This window comes from Mustela erminea, chromosome 19 (assembly GCF_009829155.1).
Source record: "Mustela erminea isolate mMusErm1 chromosome 19, mMusErm1.Pri, whole genome shotgun sequence".
Taxonomy (NCBI): domain Eukaryota; kingdom Metazoa; phylum Chordata; class Mammalia; order Carnivora; family Mustelidae; genus Mustela; species Mustela erminea.
In genome coordinates, this window is record NC_045632.1 from 10,351,911 (window position 1) to 10,361,068 (window position 9,158).

The 9,158-nt window shown below is 54.9% G+C and overlaps 2 protein-coding genes across 17 annotated transcripts in view; one reads left to right on the forward strand and one right to left on the reverse strand.

Moving 5' to 3' along the window:
* Positions 1–9,158, forward strand: part of LOC116579282 (leukocyte immunoglobulin-like receptor subfamily A member 6) — a 355,647-nt gene that overhangs the window by 16,644 nt on the left and 329,845 nt on the right. The window lies entirely within an intron of this gene.
* Positions 665–8,164, reverse strand: LOC116579284 (leukocyte immunoglobulin-like receptor subfamily A member 6). Of its 5 annotated transcripts, none has more exons than XM_032324453.1 (13): positions 8,043–8,164; positions 7,852–7,887; positions 7,383–7,670; positions 6,936–7,238; positions 6,415–6,711; positions 5,898–6,200; positions 5,531–5,596; positions 4,543–4,659; positions 4,166–4,208; positions 4,049–4,086; positions 3,756–3,808; positions 2,838–2,999; positions 665–2,762 (listed from the first exon to the last, which is right to left on the reverse strand). In XM_032324453.1, exons 1-13 carry the CDS (start codon positions 8,074–8,076, stop codon positions 2,697–2,699), a joined length of 1,806 nt encoding a protein of 601 aa, XP_032180344.1. In that variant the 5' UTR covers positions 8,077–8,164; the 3' UTR covers positions 665–2,696. The 5 variants fall into 5 exon arrangements, with proteins under 5 accessions (XP_032180344.1, XP_032180346.1, XP_032180345.1 ...); XM_032324455.1 differs by having other exon boundaries at positions 2,958–3,002; XM_032324454.1 differs by having other exon boundaries at positions 665–2,738; positions 2,838–3,002.

Here is a 9,158-nt window from a genome sequence, read left to right on the forward strand (position 1 = left end):
GGAGAGGGCATGAGATGGGGAACGGTAGTTTGATGGGGCGTCGAGAACCCACATTCATTGTCTTATGTGGGTGTGGTTTGTGGTGCCCCCAAAACAATGATGATAGTGACATCCAAGCTCACAGATCACCATCACACACACACACAATAATGATAATAAAGCTTGAAATATTGGGATAATTACCCAGATGTGACCTAGAGAGACGAAGTGAGCAAAAGCTGTTGGGAAAATGGCACCAGTATATTTTTGGATGTGTCTGAAGCATGTGTGTATGTGTAATGGCTCCTTGAAGCATTTCCATTGCATTGGCCTTGGAGTCCTTGTCTGAAACAGTGTTGGTGGAGAGCTAGCATCTATGCACCTGCTCTTTTTCACTCCAAGGAGATTTTCCTGGCTCTTGTTATGATGAGTGACCTTTTAAAAAATTTTAAAATTTCTTTTCTTTTTTCTTTTTTTTATTATTTTATTTATTTTTATTTCTTTTCAGCATAACAGTATTCATTGTTTTTGCACCACACCCAGTGCTCCATGCAATCCATGCCCTCCCTAATACCCACCACCTGGTTCCCCCAACCTCCCACTCCACGCCCTTACAGAACCCTCAGATTGTTTTTCAGAGTCCATAGTCTCTCATGGTTCACCTCCCCTTCCAATTTCCCTCAACTCCCTTCTCCTCTCCATCTCCCCTTGTCCTCCATGTTATTTGGATGAGTGACTTTTTTTTAATGGAGACCTGGTGGGTTTGGATGTGATGTTTTGAGGGTCTGGATCTTTTATATCTTCGGTCTCAGAGGCCTCTCCTGGCACATTGCTGGGGTGCTGACTCATACTGCCACGTGGAAGGCACAGAGTCCAGGGGCCCCACGTGCCCTCCTGTGACCTCAGCTGTGTCCTTCCTGGGGTCTTCATAGTCTGAGCCTGGCGGCCGACTTCGCTCCACTTTTCAGAGTACTCATGTGTCTTGTTTATAGTCTGTGGGAGTTTCACCTGTGAACAATGGGGTTCTGCAGGGAAACGGGTGTCCACTTCCTCTTGGCCCCAAACAGGACCTCCGAGATGCAATTGATTTTTGTATATCGATTGATGTTTCAAGTGACGTGGCACAAATCCTTTTCAGATTAGAGTAATAGGTCTTTACCTTATTTTGGATAGTTCATGCATACAATTTTGTGATCCATGAATAATCATACTATTTATTTATTCATTCATTCATTCAGTTTCCAGAAGGAAAGAAAACATTATTATTATAGAAACCTAAGAGAATCCAAGTCAGAATGCTTAAGATAGTTCCTCCAAAGAGCTTAAGGAAGAGGAATAGAAGAGGAATGGATTCCACACATCGATGAAGGTAATAGTAGGCAACAAATGAGAATTAGGCAAAGTAACGTCGAATTGGGCACTTACAGCACCCCAGCCTCATCAGCTGGGGGTGTCCAGGTGGAAACAGCCAGGCTAGAGTCCCTAGTCTATCCATTCAGTACTTAGCACGTTTTCCCCCCTTTACTTAATTGGTTGGTTCTTCTCGTCAGATTATCATGTCAGTTTTTGTTTTTTCGGGCCTGATAAAACGGGCTGGGGAAGTACTCCATCTTTCTCTATTCTCAGGGGAAGCCTGTGTGAGTTCGGTATGTGTATGTGCACGTGTGTGTTCGTGTGTGCTACATGTTCATGCGTGTAGACATGTCCACAAGTGTGCGTGTGTTCACATATTCACGAGTGTAGGTGTGTCCATGTGCTTGTGTGTGTATATTTCACAAGTGCGTCAGTATTTGGGGGCATTCACCAGTGAAACTTTCCAGACTCAGTTCACCACTTTAGTGGGAAAAACTTTAACTGCATACTCACTGCGTTTTACACACAGTGATTCCGATTTTCTATTCATCCTGGTGTCCGTTAGTTTGGTAACCTGTATTTCTGAGGATTTTGTCTGTTTCATCTACCTTCTCTAATATTTTGGCATAAAATTGTTCATAATATAATAACAATAAGAGTGAACATAATAAACTCTGTTATCAATTTAAAGTGTGTAGGATGTGATACTGTCCTGACTGGTGATGTGTTGTGTGCCTTCTCTCTCTCTGTTCCTTGGCCATTGTGACTAGGATTTCAATATATGATGAATATGTACAAAAATGAACATTTTGGGCTTCATTGATTCTTCTCTATTTTTTGTTTGACCTCATTAGTAGCTTCTCTTATCACTTTAATTTCCCTTCTTCTACCTTCATTTGGAATAATTTGCTATTCTTTTTCTAAATTCTTGGTACAATAGCTTAGATCATTGACTTGGTTCTTAATTTTCCCATTTCACTGGTTTGATGTATAACATTTACATTATCCTTCAGTGTAAACATTTTCTTGTTTCCTTTTTGATTTTCTCATTTCTTTCATGGGTAACTGGGAAGTCGGTTTGATTTCCAAAGTGTAGGGTTATTACAATCTTTGATGGCAGAATTGGTGACTCCCAGAGGGTCCCAGGAGTTCTTACTGGTCCATGTGAGGAGTCCAGGCCGGCTAGGGTCATTAGGTGGCACCCACTGTGGGCAGCTCCTGTGCCTTCCAGGGTCCCTGTGGTCCCCCTCTCTGGAGTGTGAGGTCTGGGTCCCTCCGGGGCTAGTGGATGGTCAGAGCAGCATACACACTGGGCTCTGCTGGGGAGGGTCCCCTGATTGGGAAGGAGGGGGTGCCCATGTCTCCTATCTGAGGGCCAAGGGGTCCAGCTGCACGTAGGTCACATCCTGGGGGGCGTCAGATGCAACAACCTGCAGTGGGGAAGAGAGGGAAGGCTTGTGATTGAGGAGGGGGATGCCTGGGAACTCAGAGAAGAAGGCACCCACCTGACAGTCCATCTGTCTGTCTTCCTCTGCTTGTCTGTCCTCTGAGTCCAACAGTCCCTCCGACATGGGGGAAGGAGAAGTGGCCAGTCCGTACCCGAGTCTTGATCTTGACCGGCTCACCTGGACGTACGTTGTTCCCTGGGGGTCTTCATCTTGTGTCTTCTGCTGCAGACAGAGAGTGAAGCGGAGGTTTGTCTTTTTGATTCCCCTTGACCACCTCAGACAATTTTCCCCATGGTTGCCAGAGCGATGCTTCAAACTTTCCTGCCCATTAGGTCACTTTCCTGGTGAACTCCCCAGGGGCTTCCTGAGCCTTGGGGCATGTGATTCTTACTCTGGCTCTGATTCTATTCCGGACAGTGTTTCTTGCTCATTTGGTTGCAGCTGCATGGGCCATGCTCCTGATAAAGCATGTTGCTGCCTCAGGACCTTTGCACCTGCTATCCTGTGCCCTGGTTTTATCTTCCTTGGCCACACGTTGCCCTCGAGGATGCTGCCCACTTCCATGCATATTGTCCACCACCCACAAAGTGAACTCATGGAGGGTGGTCAGATTGGCTCACAGCTATGCCGGCAGCACTAGGTGGGACCTGGCAAATGCTGCGCTCCCTGTATCATTTGCTGGGTGAATGAATGAAGGGACTTAGTGACCAGTGGGAGAATCACTTCTTCATGCACTCTCTTGAGACGTGAGTATGGACCCCAATAACCAGAAGTCAGACAGTGGTTGGGGAGCCAGACAAGGGAGCACAAAGGAGGCCCCACAAGGTCACAGTGGGCTGATCCTGGGTACCCAAGAGCGTGAGGGCCTCTGAGAGACACTACTGAGACTGGGTGGTGTGAGGACATGGAAGTGTCCACTGGATTCAGTTTGGCACCATGAAGACCCTGGGGTCTGCATGAGAGTGGGGGTCTCACCCGATGGTCCAGCTCCACCCCCTCCTCAGGCTGAATGTCTTGCATGGCAACATCTGCTGGGACAGAAAAGGGTGTGTCTCTTGGCAAGGTCCCCTGAGCCCTCCTCTCAGGGCTGCAGACCTCACCCTGCTCCCAGATAGGGAGCTCTGGGCTGCAGACCCCACCCTGCTCCCAGATAGGGTGTCTGCCATCCCGGAAATTCAGCAGTGGGCTGAGGGGCATGTGGGAATTCAGTCCTCTCCCCGGACCCAGGCCCTCCCAGCCCACCCCCAGCGCGGCCCCCTTCATCTCACAGAGGCTCTCCTCCTGGGCGGCAGGGGCTGGGCTGGAGCTGGGGAGGAGACAGGGTGTTAGGGGAGCATAGCAGAGGCAGGTGGGTGGGAGTCTGGGGGACTACGGGCAGGAGTTACCTGTCGTGCAGGCCTCTGTCCTTGGGCTCTGGGTCTGCAGCCCCTGCAGGATGTTGGGAATCAGTGTCCCTCTGGTCTGGGAGGGTATGACCCCCACCCCCAACCATGTGATTCTAGGGAAAGGCGCCCTTCACACATACTGTCTGTGTGTTTCTCCATCTCCCCAGTTTGAATGGAGGGAAGTACCTTCAACTGGCTCGTGGGGGCCGACCTGGGGGTTTCTTTCTAGATTCTCTGAGTTGAGATTCTGCACAGGTGTCCTTCTATGCTGGCCTTTCCCACCACTCTGGTTTCCCTCTGGCTGCTGCTCTGAGCCCACCCTCTCGGCCCACGGGGCAGCCACCACCCCTGGAGCCCTTCACCCCTCCTCTTCTCACCTGGCTTTCTGCATTTGACCCGATGCCGGTGTCGGACCAGGAGGAAGACGAGGAGGCCGAGCAGCAGGACGAAGGCCACCGAGGCCCCAGTGAGGGCGTACAGGTACCAGTGGGGACCTTGTGTACGAGCCACACCATGAATGAGCCAGTGATGCCATTTACCTGAGCACCTACTGTGTGCCAGGCACCTGCTGGGCTCTGTGCACTCAGCTCTGACCCCGTCAGTGATCACCCAGCAGACGACTGCTGCTCCTCCCGCCCACCCCACAGACAGAAAACTGAGACACAGAGAGGTCATTCACATGTCTCAGGTCACCCAGATGGAGGCAGCAGGGCTGAGACTAGAACCAGGGCTGTGGGTTCCCTGAGTTCTCCTCATGCTGTTCCCTGTGCAGACACCAGCTTGGGGCTCTGGGCTCCAAGAAGATGCCTGTCCCAGCATCTTCTTCTGGAGCTGAGGGTCCTTCCAGATTCCCCTTATTACGTGAATGCCCCCAGCCATTGTCCTCCCTCCCCTCCACCTACAATGTCACTGTCATTGTTGCAAAGGGACAGAATTCCCCATAGGACACGACCTGGGGGGCTTCCCCATAAGCCTTCCTCTCCAAGGATCAGAGTCATGGTCTATGGGAAATCTCTGTTCACGACTCTCTCCTTTACAGTTGGGGAAACTGAGGCCCACACAGGGAGGGGCATGTGCCAGCCAGTGCCTCCAGAGGACCCTGAACTGAGGGACAGTTGTTCCCCATGGACCCACCAACCAAGGCAGACAGAGACCCTCACTCACCCTCAGAGCCTCTGGGGTCAGTAAGGGTGAGGCGCCAGGCCTCCCGTGCTCCGCACTGCACCTGGGGGCGCCTCACCCTCCCTCTGCCATGACCACCTAGCACCCCTCCACCAGCCTCAGAGATCCTGGAGCCCCATCGTCCCCCTGGCATCTCTGAGAGCCTAGAAGAAATGTCCCTGGAGAGCAGCTCTTGTGACTCACCATCTGCCGAGCCTGGCCCTGTGGTCTGGGGGCCTGTGGTCGGGGGGCCGGGGTCCGTAGAGGGTCCTGAGGAAAAGACAGGAGTGTGGAGGGGCTGGAGCTTCCCCTGAGACCCTGTCTCTGCTCTCACTCTTCCTCCTCATGTGCCTGACCCCCAAGCTCCTCCTCTCCCAGGAGAATCCTGGGGCTGGGGCGAGGGACGGGCAAGCTTGGGAGGACCCTGTTTCCCTCCGGCACTGTGAGGGGTGGACCCTCTGCGGACACTCCCTTGGAACCCCTCACTTCCATCCTAGACCAGAGCCCTCCTGGTCGCAGGGCCCTGAAGAAAATGTTGGGACGCAGAGGGGACAAGGTCAGGGACCCTCACCTGAGACCAGGAGCTCCAGAGGATCACTGGGCTGTGACAACAGGTAGGGGGAGGTGCTGGCGGAGCCATAGCACCTGTAGGACCCCCCATGGGCTGAGGTCACAGGACTCATGGGGAATTCAGCCTGGTGCTGCCCAGCTTGGTACTGTGATCTAAGACGCAGCGGGGGATCGGCTGCCCCCTCCTTGGACAGAAGGAAAGTGTCCACAGAGCTCCGTGATTGACACAGCAGGGTCACATTCTCTCCTGGGGCCACCATGGGTCCAGGCTGCACTGAGAGGGAGGGTGTGTAGGGCAGCTGTCCTAGGGAGAGGAAGGGCGGGTGAGGGACTGTCCAGCCCTTGATCTGAACTGAGTCTGTGTCCTCTGAGTCTGTCCCTTCCTATCCCCTGTCTCTCTCTGTCTCTCTCCCTCCCTGGTGACCCCACACCCCTGGTCCCGGCCATCACCACCTGGGGGCTTGCCTGGCAGGACCTGTGCAGAGTCTGGAGTCCTGACAGATGCTGTGAGACCTCACCTGCCAACAGGATGTCCAGGGGGTCACTAGGGGCTGACCATTCAGAGGAGTGGTTGTGTCCACCGTAGCACTTGTACCGGCCCCCAAGGGAGGTTCTCACCAGGCCCAGGTAGAAGGTTGCCCCCGAGAGCCCAGGCTGGGTCTGCCGGCTAAGCCGCCGTGGAAGGTCAGGTGCCCCCTCCTTGGACAGAGCGAATTTGTCGTAGCCGACATCAGAGCGACACTGGAGGGTCAGCCTCTGTCCAGAGGTCACGACAGTGTCCTGCTGGGTCAGGAGGGAGGGCTTCCCCGACACACCTGGGAGAGACCAGCCATGGATGGCAGGGGCTGCTTCTCCCCAAACCTCCCTTCTCCCGTCCTGATCCCTGGGTCTCACTGTCCATCACGGTCAGTGACGCTGACCTGCGAGTCCCCGTGGTCCCCTCACCCACCCTCTCATTGGGGCTCCCCTGGGAGCAGAGTCCACGTTAACCTGTCTGGTGCCTCAAAACACAGATGGGGCAACAGTCAGACTTTCTCACCTGAGACCAGCAGCTCCAGGGGGTCACTGGGGTCCGACCACACCTGGGGGGTGTTGCTGTAATAGCCATAGCATCGGAACGTCCACCTGAGGCTGGGGGTCACGGGGCCCACAGGGAACAGGGCCTGGGTACCCCCACGGGGGCCTGGCTGGGAGTTCAGGGTCCAGGAGGGCTGGCGCTCTCCTTCCTTCATCAGGACAAATCTGTGGAATCTCATCTGTGAGGCACACTGGAGGGTCACGTTCCCTCCTGAGGTCACGACAGGGCTGGGCAGAGCTGAGAGGCTGGGTTTGCCCTGGGATCCTAGGAGAGGAGGAGGGGGTGGTGTGAAATGAGGCTCAGATCTCCCACATTGTCCCCAGGCTGGACTGTGAGAGGGATACACTTGAGAGCCCACCCCCTTCCTGAGGGCAGAGCCTGGGGCTGGGACCCTGAGTGGGCTCGCACCTGTCACCACCACCAGCTCCAGGGGGTCACTGGGCTCTGACCAGCCAGTGGGACTGAGATAGTCACAGCGGTATCTTCCTGCATATATGTCTGCCATGTGTGTGATGGGGAATTTGACCTTGTCTTTGGATTCCAGTGGCTTCTGTCTGTCCCAGGTCTCTAACTCTCCCTCTTTATGCAGGCGGTACTCCTGGACTTCCAGGCCCCCCTGACACCAGATGGTCACAGATGTCCCCCAAGGCATCACAGAGCCTGGCTCAGCCCAGACAGTGGGTCTGGGGAGGGTCCCTGGAAGGAAACAGAGGCTGGGACACAGACCTTTCCCACCCCCAGATCCCAGCTCTGCCCCAAGCCCCCAGACATTGCCCTCGGTCAGCCCAGAACATCTGTTCTCCATCCCCTGCTGCCTGGTGGGTGACCCCTCTCCCCAGTGAGGAGATGGGACTGGGACCCCTGGGGTCAGACTCACCTGTCTGGGCTTGGGTCTTGGAGCCCAGACTCAGCCCTGGAAGAGAGTCCCTGTGAGAGGTTGGCCCCAAATCCTAGCAGATCCCCTCTTCCCGTGAGCTTCCTGAGCCTGGGATCTCTGACAGACCAGGGCCTGTGTGTGGGGTGGGTTCCTCCCAGACTAGGGTGTCCCCTCCCCTCCTCAGATCTCACCGAGACAGAGCAGGGTTGTGAGGGTGAGGGTCATGGCGTCTCCTCTCTCTGGTTCCGGCTGTGCAGATGGAGGGTTGACTGTGACCGCAGGACAGACAGACACACCGGGTGTGGCCACGGGGAGGCCAGTCTTGCTTGTCACAGGGTTGTCACGTCATCAGTCCCAGAGGAAGAGGAACGCCCCTCCTCAGGCCCAGTCTGTTTTTGGTGTCCATGATGGTGCAGCGGGTGGACCTCGAGGCTTCCTGAGATGCCCCATCCGGGTGAGGATACCAGGGCAGGTCCTTCCCTCCCAGACCCTCCCCCATGGGTCTCCTTCATCCCCAGCACACCCCTGGGTCCTCACCATGGATGGGTCCCCAGACCCAGAGCTGCTGCAGGGAACATGGGTTCCTGCTGTGCTGGGGAGCTCATGTCAGCACAGACACTCATGTGACATCTCTGAATGGCTCAGGTCAAGGTCATGGTGACAATGAGCCCAGAGGAGAGATACGGGCACATGGGGAATGGAACACTACCCCGCTCATGGCCCCGGAGTGTGGGCTCTCTTTATGACACTGCTTCCAAGGACTTCTCTGTTTTGCTCGGACACTGTCCACCTCTGGCCTTGCTGGGAACATCCCAGACCGCCCGTCCTGGCTCCTTGGTGCCCCTTGTTCCTGGGGCTGAGCTGACCTCCTCACCCTGCGGTCTGTGTGCGAGCATCAGGGGACGTGTATTTGTGCTAGAGCTCTGATTTTGCAGGAAAGCGGATCTTCACCGAACTATTCTTGGACTGTCCACTGCCAGCCTGACCTTGGGCGGCGTGTCCTTGCTCTGCTCCTCAGTTCCCATCTACTGATGTCATTCTGAACTGCACCCCCCAGAGTGAGTGTGGGGATTGGGTGTCGGGGTCATGGGAGGGATGGGGAGCTGTGAGTTTCCAGACCAGGTAAGACGAGCATGGGCTGGGGGTCCCGTCGTGGTGATGGGGTCCTGGGTCCAGACTCTGCACCCAGGTGGCTGGTTCGTGTGCCCGCTGGAGACCTTGTCTGCTCTGAATACCGGATTGCTGCTCACAGCACGTCTGAACTATGCAGACACAGAGACATGCAGGTAAAGGGGAAATGAACTTCT

Coding starts and splice junctions, on each gene's coding strand:
- LOC116579284 (XM_032324451.1), bottom strand. CDS start 8,076: ATGACCCTCACCCTCACAACCCTGCTCTGTCTCG. Junction 5,597..5,897: donor TCTGGAGCTCCTGGTCTCAG/GTGAGGGTCCCT, acceptor TCTTTTCCTCAG/GACCCTCTACGGACCCCGGC. Junction 3,003..3,755: donor GGGTGGAGCTGGACCATCGG/GTGAGACCCCCA, acceptor CTCTGTCTGCAG/CAGAAGACACAAGATGAAGA.